Below are 17085 nucleotides of genomic sequence, written 5' to 3'. Positions count from 1 at the left end.
TGCGCGGCGAGATAGAGACCGGTCTGGTAATGTCCTCACTCGGTCAGGGAAGCTGTAGGTCGTCAATGGCCAACACCCATGAACAAGTCCATCGATCAAAGAAGAGAAACAGAGGCAAAAAAAGAAAAAACACCTTGATCTCATGAATTTTCCATTGAAACTGAGCTTGAGATTCAACCCTTTTTCACGCGTGATTCCTATGACCATATGACACTAACCTATCGTATCCTGACATCAATGAACATCATCTTCGTGCTAAAGCTAAGCATATCTAAATCAAACGCCCCAAGAGGAAAGAGGAAGAGAAGCCGCCCTTCACAGAGGGGGAATTCGTGTTACGGCAAAAACCTACTGTCGTTATCTTCTCTTTGCCTCATTCTGGACTCCTCCTCAGCTGCGCCGGAGATCGTGCTCGAGCTCGGGGTCGCGGCCGGCAAATTGCCGCACTTTTCGCACACCGTGGGCGCGGCAACCAGGATCCGGCGGCAGGACGGGCAGGAGGAGTGCGATCCGAGCCACGGGTCGATGCAGGCCACGTGGAACGCGTGCCCGCAGTGGGGCAGCACTCGGATTTCGTCCCCCTCGGCGAACTCCGCGAGACAGATGGTGCAGTCGGAGAATCGGGCGGCGGAATCGGAGGTGAAGGTGAGCTTGGGGAGGGAGCGGAGGACCTTCTTCTTGAGGCCCTTGTTGGCCTTGGAAGGCGGAGGGGGGGGCGGTGGTGGGGGAGGGCCGCCGCCGGCGCTGGCGGTGAAGGAGGAGGGGGAGGAGAGGCGGCGGAGCCAGGCACAGCGGGCGACGGCGACGAGGCCGAGGACGCATATGAGGGCGCAGAGGAGGGCCGCGAGGATGACGACGAAGTCGGAGTCGACGGCGATGGGGTCCGGGGGCGAGCCGGCGCCGCCGAGGAAGCGGTGGCGAGTCATGAGAGAGAGAGAGAGTGGGGGGAGAGAAAGGTGTTCGGTTCGTGTTGTCTGAAAGGATTAGGGGGAACAGGGAGCTGTGGGTAGCAACTAACAACTAAACCCACCCCCCGCTGATTTTTGTAATGGTTTGGACTCAATTTGGTCGGGTCGGATCGGGTCGGGTCGGGGGTGGCAATGGAGAACTTTGCTGAAATTACTTTTTTGTCCTCCATTTCTGGTATTGTTACGGAATCGTCCTTGGATTCAGAAGATATGCATGATTATGCCCCCCGCCCCCAGCCTTTGGCGCCGTTGTTAATGTCTTGCCATGATTTGATGATTCCCCTCATGTTCTTCGGGGTCGAGGGTGGGGTTTGGCATCACTCATTACGCTTTCACTATCACCTTTTTCACTTCTTCTTTTTTTTTTTTTTCAGTTTTAACTTGCTCAAAATTCGTCTTTCATTCGATGCCAGACACCACAACCACTAAGAAGTGCATAATTTTCAACAAGAAAAAAAAAAAGAGAGATCACTTGAATTCATGTGACAGATCCTCATAAACTCTTTTAGATTTTATAATCACTTGCACACAAAGAACGTGACACTGGGGGCAGAATGTCGCGCAAGTGGCATGTTTGGCATGTTACAACTTACAAGCTGTCTATGATGTGAAATAAATATTACATGCGCCCGCTACATGGAACCCAGTTCCATCTCAAGTTCTCAACTATCAGATCATGCGAATCCCAAATAAGGCTCACAACATTTAATGGTCGAGATAGAGTCAACTCATTTATTCGAGCAAGGTGGTAGTTGAGTGCCAACTTCCCGTGCCGAGAAAAGCTTTCATGGCGGGAAACAGGCAACATGCGAAAAAGAGCTGTCCTTGCTTTTTTTCAGGAACACTCCCTCTACGGATGATAGAATCAATCTGCATCATGCTTAGGGAATTATTCGTGGAGTTCGGGTCAGCACATTCACCTACTTTCAGAAGGAAAACAATGTGTCTCGATTATGAAATTACGCGACTTACATATCACATCTACATAAGAGCTAAGCCTCCGAACACTCCTGACCACATCACCCTCTCCATCCGCACCAGAATGTCACGGGGAGTGGTTTACTTCTTCCCCTATTGCCATGTGCAAAGAAACTTAAAATGGGCAAATACCTTACTGGCCTGACGTCCATCATCTCACTGTTGACAGTGGTAGATTATGACGTCGATAAGTCAAAATAAAACGAATAATCAGACTTCTCATAACGCATCTTCATTCGAGTATGTAAGTAGCGATTCAAGGTCCTGCTCGAGGATAATAAGCGATGCCACGAAAACACGGGCACTCTTTAAATGATGGGACCCTCCTAGAAACAGATTAACATGCTTCACCGAGCACGAAACAGGCCTTTTTCCGTCTGTGCAATCTCAATTGAGCCTAGCTTAACAATGGAACTTCAACACATCATCCAACTCAAATTCATAAACCTGACTGCCTCCAGACCCAAATAAACAAGACATGCAGTAAATAAACCACATTTACTAAAGAGCTGATCATCTACTCGTTGACTAATGTAGTTCACCAGGTATCCAGCAATACAGAAAACCGAAGGACATGACTTCTGGTGTCACATATGCTGAAAAAGAATAGATCCAGTTCCGCTCCTTCATAATCATAGGTCGTACCTCAAATTCCACCTACCATTAGTATCTGCAATGAAAGTCCAGTTGTTTTCCCTAACCTGCAGATATGGTACCTGGAAAGGTTTTTGAGCGAGAGTCAACAACCGCACATAATTTTGAACTTGTTTGGAAGCATAAGGTTCAATGCGGAGCTCGGCCATTCCTTATGTGACCTTATACTGATTACAGAGCACTTCTTAGTAGCAATACAGATGCACATGCACACATTTATATATAGACATGAACCAATAAATGCTTAATTAGAGCGGAGAGGGTCAATGGAAATGCCCAAATATTGTGTTATGTTTTTGTTAAGTTCACGGAGGCCTTATATATCCAATAGGACTTGTCCCGAGGTCTTACGACTTGTCCCTTACCCCTCCACTTCAAAATAAAGTAGATGCCATTAGAGAGACATCTATTTATTTGGGTTACAAGGTTCGGTTCTTAGGCTTAGTTTGTTTCGCCAAAAAATGAATAATTTTGAAAATGTATTCCTAAAAATAATCACTTGTACCACTTGAAATAATCGGTCAATGAAAAATATTTTCGTCTTCGATAACAATTTATGTCTAAATATTTTCGTGGACGATGAAAACATTTTCCGTTTGTAAGCGATACAAGCAATAATTTTTAAGAAAATATTTTCCAAATCGTTTGTTTTTCACGAAACATACGCACCATTGGAGCAAAAGTACTTTCTAGTTAGGCAATCAAACATGCATAATGGCGTCTCTGTTAAAGACCTGATAACAGTAGCAGTATCAAACTACAACCACTCCTTTAATGCAAAGGGGGAAAAACTACGAAATTAGTCCAGCATTAACTTGAAAAGAGAACCGAGTCACAAGCTTTGTACTAAGAAAGGCATGCTGCATACGAACGTTTACAGAAGCCATCAAATAAACGGTTATAGATGTCAAGAATTGCACAGACTCAATCTTACCCAAGATTTTTCCATCCATCAACTACAATCTCAGATTATGCTGAAAGGTCACAAAACATAAGCAACATTTGAAAACCAAATGACACAAAAGGTACATGACTCCATGGTCCATACCTGGTCGAACATTTCAAGGCCTAGTTTGAGTCTAACATCTTGGTCCTTCTGAAAATTGAAAATGCTCCAAGAAAATTCAGCACCTCCCCTGGACTTCCACTGTTATCATAATAAACATGAGTTGCAGTTAGAATCTGTAAAAGGCATAAAATTCTCACATTGACTAACATAATTGCTGAGCAGAACATATGGAGCAGGAGAGCCAAATAAAATGATAGAAAACCATTTTGCATTAATCTCTGAATTAGCTTTAAGGTGTTTTGACATCAAGAGGGTAACCAATCGATCAACTTGGGACATCTCACCCCATATCTAATCACACTACACCAAAGTCATTGCAAACATAAATAATCACGAACCTGCTTAAACTCTTTGTCAACATCGCACCGTCCTTTCACGTTAAAGCTCAATAGTCCATTAGTAGTCACAGGAAATGCCTTCTTTGCACGTACATTATAGCGAAGCTTCCCATTTTTATCATATTGCACTCCTACGCCGAGGCTAGCAGATAGCTACAGGACAATGGTGCAGACAGAAGCAAACAAAGGTATAAGAAGCATCCGAATGTGCCACAAGAGATGTCAAGATTTGACAACGAAAAATTTACGAGAATAAGTCACTCACGTCTGGGTAGAAGTGTCGTATCATCGCACTAAGATAACTCGGAGCTCCCAATCTTGTGTCGAGTTCTCCATGAAGCTGACATACAACAAGGGAGAGAACGTCAGCCTAGACCATTTAAAGCAGCAACTTCTTAAGTAGCAGTTGAGCATGACCTCTAAGGCTTCTTCTCACGCTAACACCATCAATGGCAGCTTAAGCTAGAATCAATTAGAGAACCCGGACAGGTCGGATACATTTCCCCCCCACTCAGCCAATCTTCACACTCTTTTCTCTCCTCTATCTTGCACTAATTCGTTCCCATGGATTCATAAGACCTGGCGCTTCGCTAATCAGACATTCGACTATCTCACGCGACGCACTGACACTCAACAGACCAATTCAAGCGAGAACGTCTAAGCACAGGTAATACCCAATTGAATATCAAACCAGAAAAAGAGCACAGAGAGAGAGAGAGAGATTGCACCTGCAAGAAGGTCTTGGAATCGATCGGAATCTTCTCTTTGGCGTGGATTCTGAGAGCCTTGGCGTCGCCCCCGTATCTGAGAGACGTCTCCATTTGCGAAGAAATGCGAAGTTATGGATGGGTGGACGCGACAGCGAGGATGATAAACCCTAACTGTAAGGCCGGTAGCCACCCACCCGTCGCCGGTCGCCGGAGAATGTAACGTCGTATTATCACAATCTCGCAGCGCTCGGGAGTTTTCCTGTCTCCAGCGAGAAGACTACATATATGCTCCCGGAGATAATCGCGTCTCGCTTGGCCCAATGAGAAGGAAATACGTGTCCGTTTAGCCATGGGCTTCTGGGCCTCCGTACGCTTTCACCATGTGGCCGGGGTAGAAGAAGGCAAAACGCAACGGAGCCGTTCCTCACGAGACGGAGATTTGTGCGACGGCTCGTTACGGCCGGTGACACGTGAAATTAAGACGGAAATTCACGACAGTGATCGATCGATTACATATTATCAACGCCGTCACGTGCTTGTATCGGGCAAATAAAATGTTTTTCTCAATTCGCAACGCTAATGAATAACTCGATGGATATGCACGGGATGCATTGGACACTTAATCAATCTCCGAGCAACAATGCTCGATTTGATTGGTGGGTATCGCGCGATTGGGATCGCCTTTCCATGATGTAATTTTGTGTTTCTCCAACTTGGTAGATTGTCTAAATGAGATTCATACTTAAAGATTAAACTTTTCGAACTAACTAGTTAAACCATCGATGCCATGATTGATTTTCATATAAGCCTCTCACACTATCAATAATTTTACATTACGTTTGCGTAACAATGAAACTAGACAAAGAATGAAATGACACATGCATTGAGATTCTTGTGTTCGTCTGTTGCGAAGGAATGAGATGGAAATAACATGGTGATTTCTTTTCTGGTGTTCGGAAGATTTTGGAATGGAAAAGACTAGTATTAAAATGTCTAAAATGTCCTAAAAAAACGTAACACGCGAGGGAAAAAAAATTACGGGTGTGCTTAAAATAATTATTTAACGATTTGTCAATGGGCTTTACATTTTCACCACAAAAAAAAAAAAAAATGAGCTTTACATATTTGGAAGAAACACACAAGAAACTGAATCGCAGGAGATACATGCCCATGTCACATTTACGAACTTGAGATAAGAGACGGATCATCGAATATCATTGCGATTTCTTCCCCATGATAAGCTTTCTGACACCAGCGTCGAATTTCATACCCATGAAGAGGCAAAAAAGGCTTATGAGCAAAAACCGTTGTGCTCCGACCAAAAAAAAAAAAAACCGTTGTGCATTTTGAAAGATTCGTCTTAACAGTGTCTCAAATGTAAGAATTCATACTTTTCCTTTTCCTTTTTTTGGTCGAAAGAATTTATTCTTTTCTTAGGCAATCCAAAAGTCATGTTACTCAGTGTCTCAGATGTAAGAAATGCTTTTCTTAGATTAAAAGGCATGCTTTTTTTTTTGTCAGGAAAAGCTATGTTATTAATATGTCATTACCATACGGGAAAAAAAAAATTCTCATTTATAAGAGACGTGCTATTTTAAGAACACTAGAAAACCGTCGTGCATTTTTCTATAGAATCACATAGCCGAAATGTCCAAATTGTCCTAACTTAAAAAAGATAAGAAACCTCCACCCCAACTCTCAATTCACCCGACATGAACTATAGCCTCCTTTCCCACCCACCACATGCGCTATAACTTCAGTCTCCTCCATCCACCCTGACCCACCGTCGTCAGGTGCAGTTGCGGCTGCCGAATGCAGCCATCAGCCTGCTCTTGGCTACCCATCGCCCACTGGGCGGTTGGGTTAGAATTGTCTAATCAAGGTTTTGCTTTGGAAGGTTGGGGAATTTAGAAGATGTGCAGGGGCAATTTGGAAAGAAAATTAGTGCTTTTGTAAATAAATCTAAGTTGTCAACTAATGAGCGAAGCAATTTAGTGTCCAACATGAAAGCAAAAGATGCAAAATGGTACCATAAATAGTAAATGATGGAGAAATTGGTGATTTTGGCCGATCTACTTATGAAAGGAGCAAATAATAAAAGGAGAACTAAGAGAAACGTTTGCAGTAAAAGCACAGAAGACATTCTAAGGGAAAGAAACTCTCCGAGTTGAAATTCCCTAATCACAACAAAATTTCTCCACTGTTCTTAAATATTGCCAATCAGGCCCAAGCGCACAGAAAAAGGCAAGTTTCCCACCTACTTACTAGGGCTGTCGAGGAGGAGACGTAATGATGAGTGATGGACAATAGATGCGACCGGGATGTCATAATTCATCGATGAAGTCCAGAAGATCATCCACCTCCTGTCTCAGTGCAGTTATTTTGTTCTGCTGCGAAGCTATCCGGTTCTCAATTTCCCGTCCCGAAACCTTCTTTTCATAACAGTCTACCACGGTGGTGTGCTTAACCATCAGCTTATCTTGCAACTCTCTCTCCCTGACCACCAGCTCTTCCACCTACATAAAGAAAATCAGGATACATTCCTCTTAATGCGACCAGACAGTTTCCCATCAAGAAACACACTGGACATTCTTTTCACCTACATACAGGACAGCTTTGTTTTCTCATAATGTGTTAAAGATACGAGTAATTAAGACAGAGACTTGATTTGCTTGAACCATTTCTAACACAAACTTAACAGATCTGAAGATCCAGATATGATTTTTCTCTTGATACTCTCAATCACTCTGCTCACTCTTACTGTACACCCAGCCCAATGGGACTCTAGTGAGAATCCAACCACATGAAACCCCTTTTCAAACCATGTCAGCGTGCCAATTTGATGGCTCAACCACTACTCAAACCAGTTCAAGCAGTCTCAATCAGTCAGTGTCCAGCTTTGTAAAAACATTCTATTGGTAAAATCGGTTGTTTGTGGGCTTGCTGGGGGGGTTTTAGCCTCCTGGACAACCTTTAGAACAAATTATGATCCATCAACCAAATGTACAAACAAATTCACTCAATTCTGACAGCCGCAGCAGAATACCAATATTCTGCCAGCAAACACAAAAGGCCACAATAAATTAAAAGGTGGAACAGTAGCAGACTAATCCTGAATTTTCTTGCCATAACAGATATGAGAAGAAATGGCATATCTAACCTTGGGCAATATCTGAGCAGCCTGGGGAGAAGTTTGCAAGATTGACAGCAAGGGCTTTAATTCCTTAGAGAGCTCTTTCAACAGACCATCTGCATGTTTGCGTGCTGCCTTACAAGCTTGAACATCACCCGTCCTAGAAAGATCACGCAGAGATGCATCCAGCTTGTCATGTACCATTAAGCATCGGTTAATGAGATTGTTAACTTGCTGAATCACAGATTGGACCTGCAATAAAGAGACTGAAGTCTTCACTCCATGCACTCTCTTGCATTGCAAACAAAAGCACAAACTAGAGGCAAACTCCTTACCTCTTCCCATTGAAGCTTAGCCAAATATGACGCGGATGACTTGGAGATTGACAAGTCAGCATGCACATATACAATGCAAGCAACAAAAAGGAGAAAAATTCCAGAAATCAACATCATTGGCTCCCTGAGCATTGAAATACTGTTAAACTTGTAATAAACCTGCAAGCAATTGGAACAATATCTCATTAGATGGACATTCCAAATAATTCCACTATTTTGTCTAGATGCTCAAGAACCCAAAGAAAGAAATTCATTCATTGCAACTCTCACTATTCACTGAACTAATATTTTGTTGGGACCTCTCCTGAAAGAAGAAAATTCATTGAGTTCCCTATAGTTCATGAGAAGGAGAGACTTATTTCAGAGAATTGAATAATCCGCACATCCAAAGTAAAGGATTAAAAACTGTACTAGCGCTGATTTTGCTCTCCCTCACCACACTAATCTCATAATTCAATAACCTGTGCCAGTGGCAAACTATAAATCCTTTATGGAAACAGACAGCTATGCTGACGTAATAACCTGAAAAATACAGATGCACCATTACTTAGCATTCTGACTTCCGCGTGCGTGAGGTGTTCTATTAAAAATATCGGCTTCAGGCAATTCATTATCTCGGGAAGATGTGAGACTACCTGGAAATACTGATCATGCTCTGGCACAACTTTACTCTTTTCCAACGCTATTACTGGTCTGCCAATAACATCCAAGTGGGAAACTTTTGTCTGCATAAAAAACATGCTCTTATCATTTTATTGAAAGATCCAGAATAAGAGAACCATAGGAATTAGAAACATAGGAACTCACTACAGAAGGAAGAACGAACAAAGGGTGACAAAATTAGAAAGTAATACCTCTTGCCATTGCTTAACAGGAAATGGTGCAGAAACAGATATATCTCGAGAACCTTCAGGCAAAACAACCTGCATTTCACAAGCATTTAAGGACTTATAAGAATATCAATGGAAGAGTTCGTAGATTATCTCATTTCTATCATTACATGAAATATGCAGAGATGTACTCCTTAGAATCTTCATAATGTATGTGTCCATGTGCGGACCTACTAGACTGTGACTTCAAAGGAATGGGAACAGAGAGAGATCAACATGGTATCCTCAAACAGGAATCCCATTTAAGTACGGAAGACACTATAAGATTCATATATCTCAGGTCCCAGTTATTCCTGCCATTTATGCTAACTACCTTCTGCATGTTCATTTGTTTGCACTGTGTAATGCAAGCCACGTATGATTAATGACTAGTATCAGTGGGCTTTCTTAATGTCCAACCCTCTATCGCCATTCCCAACTACTGATATTAAGTGTGGATGTAAGAGCAACAACAAAATTCACTTTTCCAAGTCAGTTTTACTTCATGCTCTTGCTGCTGTCGTTTTCTTTTCAGTAGTTGGGGATGGTCTTAATTAGTTGCAGACTGAAGGACTTCTATTTCCATTTTTGCATGTATGAAATTTTTTGTTGACTATTTGAGAAAATGTGAAATCAAAAACGACTTACCTTCACAATGAGTGTGTCAATAATGATTTCATTTATAGGAGAGCCGAAGGAGATATTGAGGAGGCGTTTTCCTTCTGATTCGAACAAAAAATCCTGAAGAGGCAAGCCGTAGCCAATTGTGAAAGCAGTCCTCCAACCACCAAACATCGGATACCTAGGTTCAATTTCCAGCTCTGTCTGTAACCACAATTAATAATGTGTGAAAATCTCATACTATACGAGAAGTTATGGAAGCAAATATTGTCATGATCAGATTGTCTACCTTTCTAGAATCACCCCAAAGATGAGAAGTTGAAATGTTGCCAATTGCATCCCTGTAATAAACAGAATGAGCTCTAGGAGGCAACTTTGCAACAAGATTTCTGACAGCTGATGCACCTCTAATGTGTGGTCTGGCCTGGTAATCAAGCCTGCAGGATGAAGGAAGTAGCTTACATTAGGCACAAACACTGAACTTGAAAAAAAACAAAAAACCATAAAGGAGCACATGAAAAGCATAATCAAAATCAAACCTGGAGAATTCTCCCTTAATTTGAGAACCACCATGAACAAGGTTATAGTTTTCAGTAACCTGCACATTACCCCAGTGGGAAACTTCTATTTCTCGCACCAATTCTCGAGCAACAACAAAGGGTTGGTTGCTCTCAAAATGAACAACTATAGGTGAGTATGAAAAGGGAGCAAGATCCTCGTAAGGACCATATTTGATCTCTGAACCTTGAATCTTTGTGTTTTCTAGTTTTGTGTAAGATTCAACTCTTGGATGAGGCAGTTTAACAGTGAGAGACTGGACCTTGACAGCATAAGGAGAGAAAAAGTACGCGCTTTCTTCAAAAACAAGAAGCTGAGTATCAGCCTGAGTAATTTTTTCAGGAAAAGGTTGCAGTGAATGAGAAAACACAGCTGACACGTCAAAAGTAAAGCTCTCCCCCTTCCCTAGTCCACCCTCAGGCAATGACACTTGATAAGCAACCAAGGCCGGAGGCATTCCTTCACTGTTGACATTTTCCACAGGAAGATTGACAGCAGAAGCTTTTGCTTTCCCTTTCCCCGCGCTAGATACAGCTGTCAAGTATGCCAAGTTTTTTGCCTGGCGTTCAGGAAAGACCAACAGAACCTCTGATACTGAATCCTTTCCTGTGTTCTCAATCTTCATTAAACGGTGAAAAAATTCAAGTAAGAGAAAACCATTAGTTGAGGTACTAACAAGTTCAACATGATCATTTGCCTAAATTTATAGCTTTAAGATAGGGAGTTTCAGGCTACCAAGAAAGTCAGAACAATAGAGAAGGAAAAGAGCAAAAATGTAGAAAACATAACAATGCCAACACAATTAGAAATGACCGCACCTTTAGTGTTGAGGCAATCCGCACGATTTGAGATGTCAAATCAACCTGCAAGAGAAGGCGAATATCATTAGCCAGCTAAAGATGGTGAAATAAGAGAACTAAACCAACAAGCCACATTTCCACTTTCACGGGTTGCACAGACATGATATCTGAACTTGACAAAAATCATTGGAGCTTTCAACCAGCAAAAATCGTTTAGATTTCCAGGAGCCCATTCGCTTAACATAATCTCTCATCATCCCCAGGACAGGAAGATAGTTAAAAACCGACCAGTGAAGTAAAAACCACTACCAGACAGCCAAATCATCCCACATGAGTTCAAATCCTCTAAAATGCAAACTAACTTAAAAACTACACATCCTCAGAATCCGCCTTGTCGCATCTGATTCAAGCAACAAGGTCTAACAGCCCATCGTAGACATCTCGATACTCCATTCGCGAATCGGAAGTCTACGATGCTGATGCATCGGAACCACCTCAAACTTCACAGCAAAAGCAATCACATCTCCAAGACGTCAACCCCCACACCCCACCCCACCCCCCACACCCCCCCCCCACCCCACCCCAAAAAAAAAGTGCTCGATACGAGCCGCATCAAAGAGTAACAGCCAAGAGTTCGCTGGGAGAACGCAGAAGAGAGAGACTCACGCGTCGATCGACCCTGGTCAACACCAGATCGGAGAGCACTGGAGCCGATAGCAGGGCCACCGCAAGGACCAGCAGGTTGAACCTAAACCTCAACATCGTGCGCGAGAATTCGGTCGTATCACGAACTGGCATTTGAATTTGCGAGTGCAGACTCTATAGAGTCTCGAGACTATATGGTCTTTTATGGGGGAATGAGTGCATAATGGCCCCTAGATTTTTGGGGGGTTGTGGCAATTTGCCCCAGGTATCTCGATTTTTGCAATATCCACCCCCAACACTTTCAAATCATTTTTGACCTACTGATTGTTTATGGGTTAATACCAGAAAAAACCTCAAACTGGTATATTAGTGACAAATTTTTTCCAAACAAAAAATGTCAAACCGGTTCACTTATGATAAATTTATCTCAAACTAAATCTCAAACCGACAAACTTGTGAAATATTTACCATCCGTTAGTTTTCGTTAAATTAAATTAATAACAAGAAGAATTTTAAACTGGTACACATGCGACAAATGGAGGATAAAAACTTCAAATTGGTAACTCGTCAACTAACATGTGTCATTTAACTTAATAATTTAACGGTAAAACTTAACGGAAACTAATGAAAGGTAAATTTATCGATGATATACTAGTTTGAGTGTTTTTGTGGTTAAAAAATTAGTTAGAAATAAAATTGTTATAGGTGTACTAATTTGAGATTATTTATGGTATTAATCCATAATTTATTATTTTCTCCAAGTGATTAACAATGGAAAAAGTAAAAAAAAAAAAAGTCTTAAACCTATTGCATCGGTATCAATTCATTCTAAACCTTTTTAATTGGACCAATTCGGTCATAAACCTTTTTGCATTTGCACCAATTGAGTCCACTCGGTCAATTTTGACAAAAATTGCTAATATGAAACCGTCCTACATGGCACGGCCTGCGCTAACGTGGATAAATCTTAATAATATTTTATATTAATTTTTTGGTTTTTTCTTCTTCTTTTTTCCTTTTCTGGGCTTTACTTCTTCTTCTTTTTTTTAATTGGCCCACGAGGGTTTTATTATTGGCCAGCATAGGCCACTGCCCGACCCTCGCTAGCCACATGCAAGGGGCCGGCGACCCTTGTTGGCCATTAAGGCAAGGCCTCGCGCTTCGCCTAGACCCCGAATGTCGCTCATGGCCGGCGGCCCTTGTCGGCTAACATTAAAAAAAAGTCCAGAAAATAAAAAAAGATATTAAATAACTTAAAATAATATTAAAAATGTCAACGTCGGCGTTATTAGTGCCACTAAGGACGCCCGACGTCCTTACTAGCAATATTCGACCAAAATTGACAAGAAGGACTCAGTTGGTACCAATGCAAAAAGATTTTAGACTTAATTGATTCAATTAAAAGGTTTAAGACTTCCAACAAAAAAAAATTATGACTAAATGGTATTGATGCAATAGGTTTAGGACTTTTTTGATACTTTTCCCGATTAATAACTTCCATATAAAATTTGGGTAGTGATCATACTTAGTGGCGGTCTTTGGCAAGAAAGTAGTCGGTCTTTTAACCTAGCTAGTGACTTTTCACCACGGAAAGTAGGGAGCAAATTAGGGATGAGCAAAATGGACCTCCCGGACCAGGAGCCGCTCGGACCGGACCGGACCGACGGGTTTGGTTCGGTTCTTGAGGTCACCGGTCCGGTCTACGGTTCCTCAAGGTGAAACCAGTGTCCGGGCGGTCCGGTTTCCAGTTCTAAGGGGAAACCGGACCGATGGACTGCCCACCCAGACCAACGATTTTTCATTTTTATTTCTGAATATAAACATATGATGGCATTCCTACATTTGATAGCAGCTTCAGGTTTTTACGTTTGACGTGCTATTTGAACTAAATATATCTCTAGTCCCCCTTTTGACCCCACGAAGCACATGCTTGCTCTATACCCACAAGTCACAACCACAAGTAGAGGGCTCTGGATGCAAAGCTTGAGCAGAAACCTTCACCACCTCAGACTGGCTCATCAGGGCAATTGGCATACACAAATGCATATTACTCTCCAGAATTATGGCTTTATTTATGGAAGCAATTGGTATGCACAGAAGAATTTTGGCAATTTGTATGCACAAAAGAACTTTTCATTTTGTCCTTATGAAGGAGAACGGGTATCTCCCAAGCCAATTTTATTTGATGTACTATACGTGGTGTCCAAATTCGTGTTTCTTATTTTTGTTTTCATTTTACCAGTCCAATGGAGCCGCTAGGGAACCGGACCGGACCCGTGTTCCGGTCGGTTCATGGTTTCAAGGTCATTCGGTCCGGTCCACGGTTCCTGAAATTGAGAATTGATACCACCAGTCCGGTCCACGATTCTTTAGGAAAGCGGACCGACCAGGACCATGCTCACCCCTAGCGCAAATGACGATTTCTTGAGCTCTATTTCTAACCAGAAATATATTTTTTTTTATTTCTATTCCCTGGACGAGTTTCTAAGTAGAGATGTGCATTGGATAACAACACAAAATTTATGAACCCAGAACAAAAATTCGTTTGATAACAACATAAAATTTCTACAATTCCTGGCCGTTGGGCCTCAACCGACGAATCGGAGACCTATGGATGACGAATGAGAGCCGACAACCAACGATAGAGAGGCGACCGGCGGTCGGCGATCGGCAGCAGGGCAAAAGAAAGGGAAACCGCATGAGAGAGAGAGAGAGAGAGAGAGAGAGAGAGAGAGAGAGAGAGAGAGAGAGAGAGAGAGAGGGAGTGAGTAATAAGAAGAATTTTTATTTCTATTTCCAGTCCAGAATAGAAAAAAAATTATTAAAAAATTTCTACCTCTTAGGTCTGTTCCAAATCTATTTCTAGGCAAAAAATTTGTCTCAAAAATAGAGAAGTGAAATTGAGTTATCAAACGAATTTCTGTTGCAAATTTGTTCCTTGAAAAAAAAAAAGAATAGAAAAAAAGTGAAATAGAATTGTTGTCGTGCCCACCCTAAGTGTCCGCACCATTTCGATGACCACCAATTTTTTTCCCATGATGTAAGGCAACTTTACTTACAAATTTTTTTAAGAATTTAATAACTTCTCTCCGCTTGATGGTCAATTTTAATTTAGAGAAAGTAAGTTTAAGCATATTGGTGGCCACTAATTTCGTGATGTAGTCAGCATTCTTTCCTTTGAAAGTTGATTATCCATCTGACTGACGAATGCCCATATAAAAGGACTGAATATCAATGTAACGTGGTGAGGTGCTTCCCAAAAACAGAAATGTGACTTAGGGTATGAATGATAATCATTCTATTCCGGCAATAATTTCTAAACAGAAATATATTTTTCTATTCCTATTCTTACATGCACAAGTTCTCAGCAGACAAACGCATTTGATAATGACACAAAATTTCTATTTCTAAAACAAAAATTTGGTTGATAGCAATATAAAATTTTTACTGTTGCCGGCCGCCGGCCTTCGGATGGCAACCGGCGACCGCGATCCAAAGACCAACATATAGCGAACAATGGACTGGCGACAGGCACGCAAGAGAGGAGTGAGCGATAATAAGAATTCTTATTTCTGTTTCTGTTTAAAAATTTTTTACTTTCTTATTTCTGTTTCAAATCTATTTCTAGACTAAAAATTTGTTCCAGAAATATAAAAAATAAAATTTGCGTTATCAAATAGACTTTTGTTCCGAAACTGTTGCAGAAACAGAGATTTGGAAGAGAAATAGAGGCATGGAATGATAATCATACGCACCCTCAGTAACTCAGTAACTTTTCTAAGATGTGATAACAAAAGGATCGACATTAGTAAACTAAACAACAGTGCTGCCCCGGAGAATTTGCACTTGCATACGTAGAAAAATCCAGTACACGCGTCTGCATTATTCTACTAAAGCATTCACGGATGATCCCTCCTATGCACATCAAGAGTCAATACGTCCAGAATTACTGCATAAGTTGATGGTTAATCCGAAAGCTATAACATCCTCAATCACCCACCAGAGCAACAATATTGCTTGTACTTGACTAAACACAGCTTCTGGAACACAGTTCAATTCCTGACGTCAGATTATTCCGAACACAGCAACCGCAGGCCCGCTCGTAGTCCATCTGCAGAAACCAAGCTTTCCTTTAAGTAAGATTTTCTAGTGGCTAATCCATCGCAATTGATCTTAACGAGCAGCGTACAAATGAAAAGAGCGAAAAGAAAAGGGGGATAAGTGCGTTGAAAGTCTTAAAAAATATCACAGAAGTACGATTGTTGACACCTAAATTTTAATTAAATTTTTTAGGGAAATTTTGCATAAAAAATTAGAGATTAATCTTAGTCTCTAACAAAAATATTTAATTCATTTTCGTTTTAATTTTTGAATATCGTTCATTGCATTTAATTGGACCGGCGACGAATGTTTCTGTAATTAATTGGATTGATTGGACTATGCCTGCACAAAGGATCTCGCAAAGACCCATCACATGGCTAATATCTTCAAAAAAAAAAAAAAATACCCAAGTTGGAAAAGTTGATTTGATAAGCAATAATCTTCAATGAAGAAAAATAATAATCAAGAAGATATGCACGTACACTCGTACAAGGGAAGACAATACATAAAAGAGGAATGTGGTAATCAAAAGGGCAAATATTTTGAATAATATATTCTATAATATCTTCACGTGTAAAAGGGATTTTATTGAGAATCAGGACTTGCTCGCCTATAAAAGAACATCAACACACATTCCAAAGGGGCGGAAAATTTTGGAGGGGGAATTCATTCAGAAAAAATTCAGAGACCCACAAAAAAAGAGAGAGAACGAGAGACGAAGGGAGAGCTTCTCGGTTTTGAAGTTGTCCCGAAGCATCATCCGTCCAATTGGCGCTGCACCCAGGGAATTTTCTGCCGCTATTCGAGCTGTTTTTGCTGCTGTTTTGTGCCCAAAACAGCACCGTTTTAAGCAGTTCTTACTAGCTATTCAGTGCAGTTTTTGCCCATCACTTGGAGGACCTTTTGCCACTGTTTTGAGGACGTTACAGCTGCTGTTCGGCTTCAATTTCACTATTGTTTGCATTCATAAACAGCCTTGTTTTGGACAATCTTTTGTTACTAGTTCAGTGCAGAATTTCCAGACTTGATAAAAGTTGCAGTACAGGAATTTCGGCAACGATCCCACCAGCCGAATCGAGAGCCATCACTGCAAGGTCCAAGAAGTCCTATCGTTGTGGCCGTGCCACAAGTTGCTGATCTGCAAGTCCATTCTTCTTGAGCCGGTCCGAAAGAGTTTGATCCGTAAGATTTCGTGCAAGTCCGAAAAGGAAAGAGCATATCTTGAGGATTAGGTATAGTATCCAATTCTATATTTTAGAATATTCTCGTCACCTATTTTGCATGAGTTGTGCATTTCACCGCATAT

General features: G+C 41.4%; 3 protein-coding genes across 3 annotated transcripts; all 3 read right to left on the bottom strand.

Moving 5' to 3' along the window:
- Nucleotides 1–121: 121 nt before the first annotated feature.
- On the bottom strand, nucleotides 122–1040 carry LOC115738586 (RING-H2 finger protein ATL80). The gene has a single exon (XM_030671229.2). It carries the CDS (start codon nucleotides 924–926, stop codon nucleotides 336–338), a length of 591 nt encoding a protein of 196 aa, XP_030527089.1. The 5' UTR covers nucleotides 927–1040; the 3' UTR covers nucleotides 122–335.
- Nucleotides 1041–2427: 1387 nt separating this feature from the next.
- On the bottom strand, nucleotides 2428–4984 carry LOC115738587 (outer envelope pore protein 21, chloroplastic-like). Its single transcript, XM_030671230.2, has 5 exons — nucleotides 4736–4984; nucleotides 4273–4347; nucleotides 4008–4160; nucleotides 3649–3747; nucleotides 2428–2662 (listed from the first exon to the last, which is right to left on the bottom strand). Exons 1-5 carry the CDS (start codon nucleotides 4826–4828, stop codon nucleotides 2579–2581), a joined length of 504 nt encoding a protein of 167 aa, XP_030527090.1. The 5' UTR covers nucleotides 4829–4984; the 3' UTR covers nucleotides 2428–2578.
- A 1851-nt stretch (nucleotides 4985–6835) lies between these two features.
- Nucleotides 6836–11862, bottom strand: LOC115738585 (dolichyl-diphosphooligosaccharide--protein glycosyltransferase subunit 1A). The gene is made up of 10 exons (XM_030671228.2): nucleotides 11700–11862; nucleotides 11052–11096; nucleotides 10215–10852; nucleotides 9965–10112; nucleotides 9703–9879; nucleotides 9040–9108; nucleotides 8821–8910; nucleotides 8186–8344; nucleotides 7878–8102; nucleotides 6836–7233 (listed from the first exon to the last, which is right to left on the bottom strand). Exons 1-10 carry the CDS (start codon nucleotides 11829–11831, stop codon nucleotides 7042–7044), a joined length of 1875 nt encoding a protein of 624 aa, XP_030527088.1. The 5' UTR covers nucleotides 11832–11862; the 3' UTR covers nucleotides 6836–7041.
- Between the last annotated feature and the right edge of the window lie 5223 nt (nucleotides 11863–17085).

The sequence above is a fragment of the Rhodamnia argentea genome, chromosome 2, assembly GCF_020921035.1.
Source record: "Rhodamnia argentea isolate NSW1041297 chromosome 2, ASM2092103v1, whole genome shotgun sequence".
NCBI classification, from domain to species: Eukaryota; Viridiplantae; Streptophyta; class Magnoliopsida; order Myrtales; family Myrtaceae; genus Rhodamnia; species Rhodamnia argentea.
The sequence above is the reverse complement of the archived record's forward strand: the minus strand, read 5'-3'. Positions and strand labels throughout refer to the sequence as shown.

Excerpts from the sequence above, each read along its gene's own strand:
- LOC115738586 (XM_030671229.2), bottom strand. The coding sequence starts at position 926 with ATGACTCGCCACCGCTTCCTCGGCGGCGCCGGCTCGCCCCCGGACCCC.
- LOC115738587 (XM_030671230.2), bottom strand. The coding sequence starts at position 4,828 with ATGGAGACGTCTCTCAGATACGGGGGCGACGCCAAGGCTCTCAGAATC. Across the intron at positions 4,348-4,735 it reads ATTCCAAGACCTTCTTGCAG|CTTCATGGAGAACTCGACAC; the intron begins GTGCAATCTCTC and ends GTTGTATGTCAG. Across the intron at positions 3,748-4,007 it reads TTGACAAAGAGTTTAAGCAG|TGGAAGTCCAGGGGAGGTGC; the intron begins GTTCGTGATTAT and ends TTATGATAACAG.
- LOC115738585 (XM_030671228.2), bottom strand. The coding sequence starts at position 11,831 with ATGCCAGTTCGTGATACGACCGAATTCTCGCGCACGATGTTGAGGTTT. Across the intron at positions 11,097-11,699 it reads TGACCAGGGTCGATCGACGC|GTTGATTTGACATCTCAAAT; the intron begins GTGAGTCTCTCT and ends CTTCTCTTGCAG. Across the intron at positions 10,113-10,214 it reads ATTAAGGGAGAATTCTCCAG|GCTTGATTACCAGGCCAGAC; the intron begins GTTTGATTTTGA and ends TTCATCCTGCAG.